Source organism: Tamandua tetradactyla, chromosome 5 (genome assembly GCF_023851605.1).
Source record: "Tamandua tetradactyla isolate mTamTet1 chromosome 5, mTamTet1.pri, whole genome shotgun sequence".
Taxonomy (NCBI): domain Eukaryota; kingdom Metazoa; phylum Chordata; class Mammalia; order Pilosa; family Myrmecophagidae; genus Tamandua; species Tamandua tetradactyla.
Genome location: NC_135331.1, coordinates 183,506,729 through 183,523,199, shown reverse-complemented (window position 1 = coordinate 183,523,199; position 16,471 = coordinate 183,506,729). Strand labels below are relative to the sequence as shown.

Genomic DNA, 16,471 nt, shown 5'->3' with positions numbered 1-16,471 from the left:
CAAATGTCTATGAACATGAGTGGCTAAACAAGCTGTGGTATATACATATGATGGAATATCATGCAGCTCTAAGAATAAAGTCACAAAGTATGTAACAACATGGATGGACCTTGAGGACATTATGCAGTCAGATTAGTCAGAAACAAAACGACAAACACTGTATGATCTTACTGATATGAACTAACATTAATGAATGAACTTGGAGGATTTCAGTTAAGAACTGAGAACTTCAGGAGATAGAAATAGGGTAGATATTGGGCAACTGGAGCTGAAGGGATATAGATTGTGCAATAGGAATGACTGTAAAAATTCAGAAATGGATAGCACAATACTACCTAATTATAATACAATAATGTTAGTATACTGAATGTGAGAATGACAGAGAGGAGGGCTGGGGACACAAATGAAGTCAGAAGGAAAGCTAGATGATAAAGACTGAGGAAAAAAAGACAAAACTGATGCAGAATAACCCTTATTAAAGCAATATAATATTCAACCAGATATAAAAAAATAGCAAATAAGAACCAGGCCCTATTTATTCCAACAAAAGATGATTTTCTGATAGAATTTCACTTTTTATGTTTAATAACAACTTATCAAAATTTATACTTAATACAACTTTATTGTATTAATGAAAAAGAAAAGCTGTTAACAGAGCAATCCCAAAAATCTGAGGGGAAACATAACAGTTTGTTGTCCCTCACCTGAAATCTAAAATAGGTGTCTAGGATTGATGCTTGACTCTCCTCTAAACAGTGATTCAGGAAGTCAAGTTTCTTCCATCTTGATTATATACTCAGAAGCCACATATATTCTACATCAAGCTAGTGGAGAGGTAAAGTGCACCAACGATTGCTGGTTTCTTTTTCACAGACCAGACCTGAAAGTGCAGTACATCACTTCTGTTTTAATTGCCAGAACTCAAGTCATGTGGCCATCTTAATGGCAAGGTATGCAGAAAGAAGTCTAACTTGTGTGATGGGAAGAAGAAATGGTTTAGCAATTGGTTTACAGTCTCTGCTAATTACTTGTACTGTTTTGATCAATTTGATATTTATAATTGGAGAAGATCTTTAATACTCAAAATCTTAAGGCTACAGGTAACAATTTCAAATTCAGTCACAGAATTGTGGGAAGATCAACAATATATATTTTCTTGCATAATAACAAAATTGTTTGGGGGAAGTGGAATGAATCATGATGGATATCAAATCAATATGGTGTCTAGATTCCTTTAGATATATTTAAATGAACTGCCTAAAATTGTGTTTTAAAACAGTATTGACAATATCCTAACTATCCTAAGTTCCTTCCAACTATTTATATTTAGGAAGAAAAATTTTAATGTCAACTTAAAAATTGGCAGGGGGTATTTAAGGCTTTTCAAAATTACTTTGAGTATTTTTCAAGCACCAAGCTAGTAGAAGTACAATCCCTTAGAGCTCCAAAATGTCCCCAAAGAGAAGAAATTTGATCATATCCCACAGCGATAAAGGGAAGGAAAAGAGAAAACACTCCTAAAGTTTTCTCTCTTCTCAGACAATATACTCCTCTTCTCTTCATTTTCACATTAATCTCTAAGAAAGTGACCTTTACAGCTCATGTAAAAAAGTGCTGGGATTCTGCATTCACTCACCAAAGATCCAACTGTCACAGCCAAATGTTTAGGATGTGTTAAGGAGGAGTGTCTGTTCCTCTGCACTATTTTGAATCTTTACGTCACAGTAAGAGAAATTCCAAGACATCAAGAGACAGAGTACGGCCAACAGGAAGGCCTTGTAATTTCTTATCAAACAGCCCTACTACAACATTCAGATATTAACTGCAATTCTTTCAATCTTCTGTCTAAGGGTGAAATTCTTCAAGTGATAGACGAGGTGCCCTGGCTTTGTAGTCCTCATGAGGAACACTTCTAAAGAGAAGTGCTAATTTGACTGTTTCTCTAATCTCCCAGGGCAAAAACTGTAGGCCATTGGCAGTATCCAGTGGTAATGTTCTTAGCTCATTTGGGACAAACAGAGGCATACTTCTCTCAGTTCTTTACTGGAAACACAGAAAGCAAGCCAGTGCAATTAAAAAAAAAAAAACCGAACTTTAAGATATTCTATATCCCTCTCTTGTTGAAATAGTCTATCTTTTGAGATGAAGCACAAAGATCTTGATGCATCTCACGTTAATAATGGGCAACAGGCACAGTTAAGTTCATCTAAGTCCATCTACTCCTTATGAAAAGGAAAAATTGTTGCACGTGGGTGTCACCTCCAAAGAAGACGCACAACAGACAATGGTACTCAATATTCATTATATTTATTTTACTAAATAGTAGGTTCGAAAAAAACACAAACCAGAAAACTTCTACCTAAAATGAGTCCAACTGAATGGATGGGGCTGATTCCATCCCATCCTTTTTACCATGTATATGGAGTTGGAACCATATCAGACAGTGAGCACTAATGAACATTTTGCCTTTCCTTTTGAGCATGAATGACTTCTTTGAACCAAGAGAGACAAACGAAGTTTTACAAGATACAGGCACTTTATGTTCCCAGTTTTAAAAATAAGCCAAGTGAAAAATATTTAATAAAAGTAACTGGAACAGAAAGCTTTAGGAGTACTAACCATTACTTCTAGAGATTTACACTCAATGCAATCAGACAGCATCAAACAAGTAAAACAAACAAACAAAAGTTAAACTGGGGTAAAAGGTATATAGGTAAAAAAGAATTCCAATCTGCTGCAAATGGAGAAAAATGGTCATTTGAATCCAACTTAAATTTATGCCAATAATGTGCATTAAATCTCACATAGCTATGCATTTAAATAACATCTGAGAGCTTAATGTGCAGTTAGTGAGAAAAGCAAAAGGTGCTTTAGATTCCACAGTATCTGACTAAACAAAACAAAGCAATTTACAAAAAAGTACCAAATGATACTTAAAAATAAATATTTCATCATTTTGATGAATATATACACGTATAGTCCAGTTTTGGGGGATTTAACTATCTAAAAGTGGCATATCACTATCCAGAGGTGCAGGAGCAAGTTCACATAAATAAAACAGTGTGGCTTCACTAGCTTCAGCTTCAGTCAATGGCTCCAGACGAACAAGCTTACTTTGGGTTGGTTCTGGGTCCAGGCTGCTGTCCAGAAGCTCATCCACTTCTATGGGTTTATCTACAGAAGACATAACTTCTGATGATCCTGTGCTCCCCTGTTCAACAGTAGAAGTGGGGTTCCCATCAAGGAATGCAAGAAGTGGAAAGGCAGTGTACTGGACAAGCTGTTTATCTACAAAGATTAGAAAAAACAGTTTTATACCAGTTTATACAGAGCTCAAACTGAAGGGGAAAAAAATGGAAAGAGAAATGCATATTTATATATCACCACGTGTAGTATATGTCAAATAAGGATAGGATATTATATGATAGTTTGTATTAGAAAATTAAAAATGTGCAAGTTGAAAGAGTTAGTCTTTATTCAACAATTAAGAAATGAAAGTTCTTTAAGTTCTTCTAAAATCAAATATAAAAAGAGTCACAACTTAAATTTTAAGGACTGTTACCTAACCAATTCAATTTTCTCTATATGCTGGAACTTTGACATGCTGTACACAAAACTGAGGCCAGTATATTCTGTGCTTAATTGTTAAGTATGGTAAGATTTTCTATGGCTTACATTAGTTTGTATGTAGAACTCTAACCTTAACAAATCTATAGAAACTAATGCCATATCTATACATACCTGGTTTGGGTTTAGATTTTCTTACTTCTTCTGTAACTGGCTGCATTACATTGTTCTTGGTAGTTTCTAATCCCTTATTCTCTGGCTAAAAGAGAATAAAATTATAAAAATACCTGCATTTTCACATTTTCTATGTTACTGAAAAATAGCAAAAAAAATAAAAAGGTACAGCATTAAATATTGGTAGTCATCTAAAATATGGGAAATATACCAAGAAGGATAGATTGAGAAAAAGATTTGAATAAGATACAGAAACTGGTTAACATACTACCGCTGTCATCAAGGGAATGAGACAAGCTAAATTAGGATGATAAAGGTAAGTATCAAAAGGAGGGAGTATTCCATTATAGAACAGACAGAAATTTGTCAACAATAAAAGATGAAAATGAATTAAAAATGGCCCAAATGCTAATTAAAAGAACTCTTTAAGCAATTAAACTAATTTTAAACATTTTTTGATTAAAAATGTATTACACATTTCCCTTTAATCATAAACAGAATGTTTAACATAAGTGAATATATTTGGAATAGCTCAGGATTAGCTATATGGTGACATCCTTAAAACTATCACTCTACTAGAAGCCTCAAAGTTGAGCTGCTGTGTCTTCTTTTCCTTTTTGTGGCTCTTTCAAATGTTTTCAAATTTAAATCACTTCTTTCAACCACTGTCTTCTCTCCTGACATATGTTGTGGTAGGGGAATTAAAACTTTAATGCTGTTAAGTTCTTCGGTACTTTTTTCAGTGATGATCAAGCTTCAACCAAGGTGTAGAGGTTCACATTTTTTCCTGGATATCTGCATGCTGGTTATTTAAGTCCCAGAATTCTGCATGTTGGTTAAGTATATGTGTTATAACAAACATTTGTATATTAATTCCTATAACTGCCAATATATTTATCATAAAATGAAGCAGTACAAGTTACCAGGCCTCAGAAAACACAATGGTGCTAAGATATAATAAAAATTACTTAAAACAAATCTTTAAGGAAAAAAAGAACACCACACATATTTACATAAGAATGTTTTCTTACTTAGTATCCATAATAAATAAGCATTAATGCATTATTGCCTTTATTTTTAAGCTTCCTAAAATAGGTAATTTCCAAGAAAGCCACTATTGTTCTAAAATAGACAGGAACAAGGATGACAAATGGGCTTAATTTCCCACACAAATTACAATTCATTAGTAGTGGCTATCTGGATTGTTATACTGAAGAGTTTAAGCCTTCCTAATTTATGAGGGAAGAATCTTATCATTAGAGGTATCTATCATAGGCAAGGGAACAATAACTGATGTGCTAATTACTTGAAATTGTTAATTTAGATTCTAGAATAACCTATTCTGAAAAGTCCTATCAAATTTAATTTTTCCATACCATGATAGAGCAATATGCAATTTACTGTTTTAATTACTACTGATTTTTTGGAGCAGGGAAGATGACACGAAAATAAAGGATGGTTCAATGTCTAGCAATACATAAATAGGAAAACATATTCACTAAATGAATACTGACATGGTCCTTTCAAATTAGGGTCCTGACTTAATAACAAGAGTATGATCATATTTACTAAAACAAAGAGTTAGGGTGGTCCAAATACTTTTATAATAGAAACTTGGGCAAACTAAAGTCTGCAAGTCATATTTTGCACAGTGCTTATTTTCATAAATAAAGTTTTATTGAACCAGCCATACTCATTCTTTTATGGACTATCTCTGACTGCTTTTATACTACAAAGAGTTGAGTAGTGTGATAGAGAACACATAGTCTTAAGCTAGAAAATGTTTATAAGTTAGTCTTTACAGAAAAGGTAAGCCGACCTTGAAATAACTCATCCAAAAACTGAATGTATAACCAACTACCTACTTCACAAATTCTTTAAGCCCTAAGTTACCCTGGCTATAACTCAGAAAATGTAGAAAATATGGTCAGGCTATACTTACACATGACAACAGCCAGACCACCCTCCTTTCCTATAAACTTAATATTTCAGATTGCACTAATTTTTAGACTACACAGAACAAGAATCAAAATAAAATTCATACTGTACTAATCTGAACTTTTACAAATTTTGGAGGACTCGATTTACCTTTGTATCAATGAAAAACAAGGGCCACTAAAGAATTTGGTATAAACACAAGATAAAAGACAATATATCGCATAATATAATAGAATGATTTATGAACATCTGCTCTAAAATAAAAACTTCAACTTGGCCTCAGTACTCATTAAAAACCAGTTCTATCTCGCCTGCCATGCCAGAGACCCAGGTTCGATTCCTGGAGCCTGCTCATGCCAAAAAACAAACCAAAAACCCCACCCAGTTCTAAAGAATCTCTTGCCATCACTCAGCAAGCCCAACTGGAGATCCTATATATTTAAAAGACAACCAAAAACCCAGTGCACAGGTAGTTCAGTGGTTAGAACGTCCTCCTTTCATGTGGGAGATTCAGGTTCGATTCCTGGACCATGCACTCCCAAAAAACAAAAACAAACAAAAAGACAACCCAAAACCATATTTAAAAAAAAGGCCAAACTCCAAACTTCATTGTTTCAACTTGCCTTATTTCTAATCAGTACAAATTCTTGAGTTTTTATTTACCCTAATAAGAAAAAAAAAACTGAAGAATACAGTTACTAGTAAATTTTCAAAAACAATGCTGAAAAGTTGTTTACAGAAGAATGTAAAAATGCAGCAACATAAAACATGAAGAAATTGTATTTTAATAATTTAGTGTAATGTTATACCTAAACACTCCAAGTTTAGTCAGGTGAACCTGCAGCACCCAAAAAGGGCTGATTTCATAGTGTTAGTTAATCCCATAGTGTCAACAGAACTGGACAATGATTCACCCCATAACCAAAAACTAAGTTTTCATCCATAATTTTACTAGTTTGATCACATATATTAAGTAAGAAAGTGAAATGCTTTTTGTAACTTGAGGTGATACTGCTCTCTGCTTACTAGGGGTTTTTTTCTTTTCAGATTTTCACAGCTTTGGGTCCTAAGCAACATGAATTAAAACTTACTTTTGTATTATTGATGTAATCTGTGGGATTCATCTGCACAGAACTAGTGAAAAGCTGAAAGACCAAACAAGAAAGATCATAAGTTTAAAAATTATGAAAAAAAGAATTAATTGTGTGTTCACAACTTTCATACAGCCATGTTGGGTGAAAAGATGTAGCCCCTACACTAGGGAAGTTTCCACACAGTAAAACAAGTTTGGAAGAGGAAAACAGAAAGAAAAACAAACAAAAGCTGAGCAAGCTAGCCCATGCATTAGATGGAATTTCACTGTAAGAATTTCTCTATGAAACAGTGGGGTAAGTCACTTGAGACAAATGGTGATTCTCTCTTTCTCTCTTCTCTCCTTCATTTTCTCCATTCACCTTCATTTCCTTCTTCCTAAATTGTTCTTAAGTGGTACCCAAAGGAGTACAGCTAAGATGGTTACCCTGATACTAAGTCTTTACTGAACATCTGTCAATTTGGCAAAAAATTTACAGAATCTACTCCATGGCAATAACTCCTAAACTATACCTCAAAGGGAGCTCTCCGACAAGATGGCAAACCTACTTGTGGATTTGTGTCACCTCACCTAGCAAGGGAAATCATAAGTGCTAAAACCACTGCTTATTGCACTTCTCGGTTCAGCCAATTTACATAAATTGTCATTCACTCCACAGGGATTTACTGAGCATCTCAGAAATAAATGGTATCATGAAGAATACAAGATGAAGACACTATTCCTGCCCTCCAGGAGCTTACAATCTAAAAGACTAGATAAGACCAACGTTAAACAGCAACATACAATCAGGTACAATCCAGGATTATAACAATGGGTGGCAGGGTTTGAAAGTACTAAGGAGTTAAGAAAAAGGAGGAATACACATACACTATATACACACATGTATGCATGTGTGACACTCAAAAACATGGTTTGGAAAAGAAAGACCTTGATGAAGTTATACAACATGCCAGTCCCAGGAAAATGGTTAGGACTTATAAAGGAGAAGTTAAAGAGAAATGGGCATCAGTATAGCATAGCAACAAGAAGGAATGGTTGTGAAGTATATTTTAGAAATAGGTAAGTCCAGTCCAAATAACAAAGAAGTTCTTACAAAGGATAGTAAGTTTTATACATAAGGTAGCAAGTAGATGAGCACTTGGAGTGCATTCTATCAACAATAACAGCTTTGGGAATGGCTAGAGTGGTGAAATAGAGTGATAAATTCAGCATTTTAAGGTAACAAGCACACCAAATGATTCACAGGAAAGAATGAAATGCTGTGTGGCCAGAGGTAGAGTTCTCTTCCTTATTCTCTAGACACCTACTGTTTTTTTAAAGTTCCACATTCCTGGCAATTCTATAAATATCCCCAGCTATTCCTTTTCTTTCCTTTCTTTCTCCCTCTATACCATTTACTCATCCATGAAGAGGAAGAAAGCTCAGGTCCTTGATATCTACACTCACTACCCATCTTAGGTAGTCAGTGTGCCAGTCAGAAGCCTGACCAAATATTATTCCCACTGAGATTATTTCTGAGGAGGGCCAGCAGTGTGAGCTCTTCTTCCCCTTCACTACTTCACACCCTACCCAATGACTGAGGAACACCTTATATGTATTTCCAGCAGACACATGGTGTGAAGTAAAAAAAAAAAAATTGATCATCTATGAAAGGCTGAAACAGCTGGTTCAATTCTAGACCTGTCCCTTCCTGCTGACTCTACCTTAGGTCCTCCAGAACTGAACTCTGCAGAAAGAACCCATGAACTCCTTAGCCCACTTTTTCATATTCTTACCATCTTTGCTGTCTCAAAGAATTACAGGTAGATTTCTTAGTTATAATATTACAGTGTAATTCAGAGTCATGATGAGGATCTTCAATGAGAGAGGCAACAGTGGAAGCAGAAACCAGGGACGGCTTGTGAGTGCTATTCTGGAGAATATACATGTCATGGTGAGTGATGAGATAAAGAAGATGAGGAAACCAAGGTGATTCTGTGCTAACTATCCTGGGTGAATAAACAGAAGTATTATAAAAAAGAAAATAAGAAACCTAAAAAGGTAGCTAAGTTTAGGGAACAAAGAAAAGTTTGGGTTAAACATAAATAAGCTGAGGCAAGATGTAACTGATGATCCCAAGGACACGGAATTAAAATTTAGGCAAATTTACTTTTAAAATGTTAAAAGCTACAGAAATACATTTCAGAACAATCATGCAAGCCAGAATTCTTCATATAGGAAGAGAGGAAAAAGAAGAGAGGAAGAAAAAAACAGTGGATAAGAGATTGGTGCTTTGGAATACCCACACGCAGAAGACGGCAGGAAAAGAAAATCCCTTAAAAGAAATACAGAACATTTAAGAAGAAAGGGAGAGAATAAGGAGGTTCAATGTCTCTAAAATCAACAGAACAATTCCTGTCGTCAAATACCTAACGGTGTAGATAATAATAGTGTTAATTATAATCTTCTTAACAGCATTTCATGTTAGGCACTGGTCACATGTGAAAGAAGGGGAAACTGTGTAAGAGAGGTTAACTTTCTCAAGGTTAGTATCATACTTAGGAAGTAACATGAGCCAATATCAAAACCAATACCTGCCCAACTCAAAGCAAACCTTTCACTAGCCCAGTGACAAGATTTAGTAAAAAAAAACTTGGCTTACTTATTATGGATAAACCAAGACAGCACAGGCAGCACAGAGTTAAAGTTAAAACCAAGATAATACAGTTTCAGAAGAAATAATAGAGTAAAAAAGAAGCAACAAATATAATCACTCATTTCTAGAGCTCTGTAATGAAAGAAGAATGGTAATAAACAGAACAACATATCAAAATGCTTTTCTTTCTTTTTTTTTTTTTTAAAGATGGGGAAGTTCTATATTGTTTTGGAAAACTTAAGGGGCAAAGATAGAAAAACTAGAGAGGTAGAGGACAAGAGGACAAATTGGTTTTAAAGAAGAAGTAATTACTTCCTCCAAGACAGAAGGATAAGAGTTTGAAAATAGAGCTACAGCTTATGAGAGAACCAGGGCAGGATATGTTAGTCACTGTGAAAAGAGAGGCGTTGGCTTGGTGAGAGGTCTTGAGGATAAAAAAGTATAGTAAATGTTCTAAGGTTTAATTAACAAATAGCAAGTGTAATGACACACTTGAAGACTGCAAAGATTTTAGAGGGACAGAATTAAGGGAGTTTACTTCATTCTATTCTTTCTAAGTGATCTATGGAACAGATATTCTGAAAAGTCTCTGGATTTAAAGTGGAGACAAAGAGCGATTACAATAAAAAAGACGTGTCAACTGTTAACCCTCTGAAGAGGTCCTGAGTATGGATGCTGAGTTCAATTAAAAAGTGAAACATATTCTGTGAGACATTGATAATTTGGAAAGGGTATAAAGTCATGTGACAATGACAAAGACTGAGAAGTAACAGAGGGGAATCACGTTAAATCAATGGACTGGTAAAGTAATTTATTGAAGAGTAAGAAAAGACTAATGCTTTTTGATATCACTGAGAGGCTCTTAAAAAGATAAGACTGCAGAATCTTTCCATATGAAGAGAAGTTGCATCTTAAGGCAAGAAACAAAGAACAAGGATAAAGAAAGAAACCTGTTCACAGCAGAATATGGAAATGAGAGAACAATTCTCAGGTTTTAGGTAAAAGGAGTGGTAGGAACAAGAGGGAAAAGAGTACAAAGTGTGATTAGTGTCAGAAAGGGTAGATATGGACTGACAGTCCAGACAATAGTGGAGTCAAGTTCAAAGAGGCGGTGGATGGAATTGAAAAAAAAGGAACCTTAGATCTCAGAACATTAAAAATATAAATACACAAAATATTAAAAATAATTCATTAGAGGGAAAAAGCTAATTCTCAAACTATTAAAAAGTTTCTCTATAACATTTTCTGGCTAAGTACCTCTATTGCCCATTTCTACTAGGAGCAGTTTATTTGAAGGCAAAACAGGATACTGCAACAAGTTCAGACAACACCTAGATTAAATAGTATTGCTGAACAGAGTTGACAGAGGGGATCAACTAAACTGCTACTCAGAGAATGTTACTGGTTATCTTCCTTCAATGTCCTGAACACAGCTGTTAATTCTTTCTGATAACTGAAATAAAAAGGAAATACAAAACAACCATGTAGAATGCAAGAAAATGCTGTTTTAACTTATAAATTATATACATAAATACACAAACTATCAAGACAGCAAGGACTATGCAAAGTACCTACATCAACCAGCAGATCTGGGTCTATGCTAAACTGTCTTCCTGACAGCATGGCTTGGAAGTCCTCTAAACTGCAATCAATACTGTCAAGATAATCCAACAGTTCAACCCTAAGGAAAAAAGATTAAAAACAAATTCAAATATTACATTTTCTTGTTTTTATATTTAAAATCACATTGTAACCTCACTAGACAAAATATTTCTAGTAAGTGCTGACACTACCAATTTTTATTCTTAAGAGATCCTATTTAATATTCAGAATTTCTGAAAATTTGGTTGCTGAGTAACCAAAGCCTTTACAAAAAACATCAGTATTTATTAGAGAAAAGGTTCTACAACACCACAGTCTGATTTACCTTCTTCCTCTGTCCTATAAAATATATAACGTTTAACCTCTTATTCCTAATTATTACTACTAAAGTACTGGTTTTCTTTATTTATACTATAAAATGATTAGTCTCTTAATAGAGACTAACTCTGATTAGTCGCTATAATTCTGGTACAAACATAAATATATGCAAGCACACACATTTTACGAACAATCAGAACAAACACTTCATTTAAAGAATCTGAGGAACTCCAAGAAAATTCAAAGACTGCTCTGGAATGATCTAATCCCTCTCAAAATATCATTTGCAGAATGTGATCCAGACCAAAACAAAGGAAGGTGGACTAGATGGGCTTATCATCAAAAGGAAGTTCACCCAAAAAAGAAATGAACTATGTGAAACGACCAAAGAAAGCAAATACTTTTAGACAGTATCTAGATGAGCACTCACTTTCCCAAAAGATTGATGTTATCATTCAAAATGGAATCCATCATGGTCACAGGATCATCTGTGGTCAGACTGGAAGAGCCATTTAGCTGGACAGCACTAGACATGAGTGGGTTGGTGCCATCATTTTCTGAACTTAGGGACTCACTGGGTGGTTCACTCTGATCCCCACTCTGAATAACAGGTGCATACTCATCTTCATTGTCGTCTTCAACAATGACAATATCAGGGTACTGGCTACAGCTGGATTCGTTAATAAGAGCAAGAGGAAATGATTATATTTTCAAAAAAATTCAATATTTATTCTATCCATTCATTCTTCATGATAACTCATTTACCAAACCACATATTAAAAGGCTTAAATTTCTTGGATAAGCAGCTTAATTCCAAACATTGATACTTCATAGGATACAAGGCCACAAAGAATCAATGAGAAGTATTGAACCACCTCCATCCCCCCCAAAAAATCAGAATTCTCATTACTTTTTCATTGGAAGGTCTTTAATTTGGTTGAATACTTTGCTTAATTGTTCATTTAAAACTCTAGATATATTAGGTATTACTCATTTATCAAAGAACAAAGCTGTTTTAAATTTAGCTTTTTGATAAGACAACCAATATTTTCATAAATTTTATCTCACAATCTCCTCACCTAGAGGGATCAGATATAACATCCTCATTAGTTTCTGGAATAACTGGAATATTTTCTTCATCTGTATTATCATCAGTGACATCATAAATAATGATGTCATCAGAAATTCGCTCCCTTGGCTTTAAGCCTTCAGTCCTGTTGTGTGGAACCTAAAAAAATGTGGGATAAAAATACATAAAAAAATCTAAATCATATTAACAATTTCTAAACAACATCTCATTCAAAAAATCATTAGCTGAGCACCTAAACTAAATGTTGAGGATATAAAGCTGATTGAAACAGACAGATTCTCTGTCCTTATGATATGTATATGCTAACTGGTATTACTATTACCAATTCACAGAGGTATGAAGTGCATTATCTGTACAGATAACTACTATTCTTATTGCAAGGACTCCTTCAAAATAATATGACTCAATTTCTGTGGAAAGATCTTCAAATTCTAGGATATTTTTTAATCCTCAAAGGACAAAAATTTCCAGATCATCAGCAGGAATTTCAAGCATAACTTGATGGCCATTATGCTGACAAAGATGATTTCACCTCAAGCTAATCTGTTTCTGGACATGTTCTATTCCCATATGTTAAATAGTTTCATTAATAGAAACAGCACACCTTTAAGTAATCTCTGGTTAAATGCCATCCTGACTTTACAGCAGTAATATTTTTTCAAAGCTACAGATATGTTCAGGCCACAGATACATTAATAAAAAAGCTTTTCATTTGCTAAAGCAAATTCAATTCATTATTGCAGTGTAAAAATATATAAATTTCAACACTAGATAATAGTGATGTACTTTAAAATACATAAACACTTATGTTTAAAAACTATCAATTTATGTGGACCTTCAATCCTAAAAACAAAATAGTTAAGTGTGACTGAATACTGAGGAATAGCAGAAGGAAAAGGAATTAGATGTATTATGTTAGGTTAACTCTGATTTGTCTGTGAACTGAAATCTTGATACTTCAGTAAATCTGTTGCAGTATTTAGAACTGTAAGATTTGAAAGTAACTATGATAATCAGACCTTACAAGAGGTCTGAAACAATGAACTGATTTGCCACTGGGAATGAACTTGACAAATTAATCCAGAGTCTGTGTCAAAAATGAAGGTATACAAAAACAGGTTTATTAAAAATTAGTAAAGAAAAATCAGCTTACTTGGTTTACATTTATAAAGAAAGTAAGAAACAAAATACCCAACAGGAGAGTGTGTAATTACATTATCATAATATTAGGTTGATATTATGGAGTGGTTAAAATGAATGAATTAATGAATACACAACTATGTGATGATATTGTGAGCCTTTGATTGTACACCATGTATAAGCTGTTTGTATGTCAAGAATGTTTAAGTTTGACAATAAAAATAAAAAATATTTATTAAAAAAATAAATTAACTAGATGTATATGCTCTTAAATAAATCTTAAAAGCAATACCAAGTGGCAAAAGCCATAATGCAGAACATATAAAGTATCATTTATATGAACAAAGCTTAGATATATGCAAAACTAGTATCAAACATATTATTTATTTAATGGGTACACACATATAAAACAGCCTTGGGAATGGCAAATAGTAAATTCAAAATAGTGACTACCTGTAGGGGAGATGGGAAAACAGATAGAGGAAGGCAGAAAAGGAAGAAAGGTGAAGAGAGAGGAATGGGTTTGAAAGGGAACAACAGGGAGGCTATATCTGTAATAGTTTATTTCTTAATGTAATCTAAAAACAAGTAATGAAAAAAGTCATGATTTGATAAAACTTGGGGATGAGCATGCAATACTGCGACAATAAAATTTAGTTTGACACAATAACAAATATAAAATAGTATTTAACTTAAAATTACTTTATGATGGTGATTATCAGCTGGTTCTTTGACTATGTGCTGAAACAGATTCTTCTTTTGGGCTCCATTCGTGTTTAGAAGTAGAGGCCTGAAAATCAGAACAATCTCCATGCAGTTCAGTGGAGCAAACAAAAACAAATTTAAACTAAACTACTACTGCTAACTTATCTACACACAAACACACTCACTTTAATAAGGAATTAAAAAATTCAATAAGGATACACAAGGATATCTTAAAATTACATCCTAGGAGAAGAAATATGAAGATGAGTATGTCTAGGACTTCTATTTCTCCATTCTTTTTATACTGTTTTTGTTATGATAAATATAATAAAATATTCCCTCAGTTATATTTCACTGAAAATTAAATTGCACAACTCCTTATGAATTGTACTTACACAGTAAAATAAATAGGTCATACCATAAGAACTAGTTAGTGGGAACAGAGTAAAGGTCACAGAATTCTGTTCACATTCAAGTTTTGCCAAAATCTTAGCCTTATAGTTATCTTCGTTTCCTTTCACCTACTCCTTTTGCCCTTTATTCTTTCTGTGCTTTAAGAGTGACAATGGCTCCTACTGATATTTAAAGGTTTTATGATCCACAGTTGATACATGGATTTCAACATACTTTTATGATGGATTAAACATAAGAGAGGGGGTAAAATAAAATTTTCTTTTTTAAACTTTTTCAATATGCAACCTCATTTTTTAAAAAATTTTCTTCACTCAGACCTTGTTACATTAAATTGTTAATCTGAATTAAAAATGAATTCTTTACTAACTGTATATGTGTCTGTAAAAAGACCATTAAAGTTATCTTTAGCTCTAAAAAATACCAGCAGAATGACAACAGTAGAAAATAGTTCCACTCCCGAGATCTTGAAAGCACAATTTAATAAGAAAGAAGCTTTTTGTCTGGGACAGAAGGCAAATTCAGCAAATGTAGGCTCATTAATGGTTAAACACTGTATGTGTGATTGTTTACGTATAGGCTAAAATGTTTTCTCAGAAATCTTACCTTTTACGTTTTAAACTCACAAGTTGGTTATTCTGAACCAATGTCACAATAAACTGGACAATCTAAAAGGAAAATATAAATAAATAAAATTTCTTCCAAGATAGTGCTTATGTCTTTAGTTCATATTACCAAGTCTAATAAACGAATTCAGATACTATATGTTAGTTATTCTAAATCCCTTAAATTCTCATATTTTTTTGAAATTTGGATGCATTTTTGAAATTTGGATGCATCTCACAATCTGTGTCTAAAGAAACATGCCAGCTTCCAGGCAGAAGAATAATGCTACCTGAGCATGGACACAGTGACGTCAGAGCATCTATTTATTCAATTTTCACTTTAGTACTAAAACTTGCTTGCACGTATATCCCAACTTTTTACTTAAACTGCTTTAAATAAGATTGCATGATAATGTAAAAGAGAAAAACAGCGTTTGACAGGTAACATTTTTATTTATTTATTTTTTATTTTTATTTTTTACACGGGCAAGCACCGGAAATCGAACCCGGGTCCTCGGGCATGGCAGGCAAGCATTCTTACCTGCTGAGCCACCGTGGCCCACCCACATTTTTCTTATACTAGGAATAAGATTAAAGGTGAAAAAACTATCTAAGAGTAGATCATAAAATTGCTAACTTTCTCAAAATAGATCATAAAATTTTCAAAGTTAGGAAAAGTTGACTGGCTGATTCATGAAAGATTTTTGTTGGGGCACTCAAGATCAGTCAGTCAAAGCTTTCTGTTGACAGTCAAATGAAGCCGGTTTAATCTTCAAAATATGATTATGATTCAGAGGAAAAACTAATATTTAAACATATCAAGACATGCAAACAAACCTTCATATTCTATGGCACTGTTTTCTTAAAGTGTAGTTCATAGACCAGCAGCAATGGCCTAGTAACTTAGTAGACATGCAAATTCTTGGCTGTACTCCAGATATGCTAAATTTGAAAATCTGAGGATGAGGCCCAACATGCATGTTTTAGCAAGCTCTATAGGATATACTGATGTGAGCTAAACTGTGAGAATAACTGGTATAGGGAATGTCTTGAAACCATATGGTCAACCACTTAAAATTGTAAGGATATGGGTAAGCTATGAAAGTAGCATGTCATGAGAGGATATGAATAAGGCCAAAGTGACTGGAGGATTATATGGACTATGAAAACATATTTGTAAACTTTGTGAAGTA

General features: G+C 33.8%; 1 protein-coding gene across 6 annotated transcripts in view; it reads right to left on the bottom strand.

Annotated features, from left to right (window-relative positions):
* Nucleotides 1-16,471, bottom strand: part of HSF2 (heat shock transcription factor 2) — a 114,834-nt gene that overhangs the window by 70,996 nt on the left and 27,367 nt on the right. For 3 of the 6 annotated variants that reach the window (XM_077162781.1, XM_077162784.1, XM_077162786.1), the window contains exons 6-13: nucleotides 15,280-15,341; nucleotides 14,260-14,347; nucleotides 12,407-12,555; nucleotides 11,758-11,997; nucleotides 10,983-11,088; nucleotides 6,771-6,824; nucleotides 3,742-3,826; nucleotides 3,115-3,288 (exon numbers count right to left, since the gene is read on the bottom strand). In XM_077162781.1, the coding sequence (XP_077018896.1) occupies nucleotides 3,115-3,288; nucleotides 3,742-3,826; nucleotides 6,771-6,824; nucleotides 10,983-11,088; nucleotides 11,758-11,997; nucleotides 12,407-12,555; nucleotides 14,260-14,347; nucleotides 15,280-15,341 (958 nt within the window). Of the gene's footprint in view, nucleotides 1-2,288; nucleotides 3,289-3,741; nucleotides 3,827-6,770; nucleotides 6,825-10,982; nucleotides 11,089-11,757; nucleotides 11,998-12,406; nucleotides 12,556-14,259; nucleotides 14,348-15,279; nucleotides 15,342-16,471 lie in introns of those variants that run through there. The other 3 variants (XM_077162783.1, XM_077162782.1, XM_077162785.1) reach the window with 3 other exon arrangements.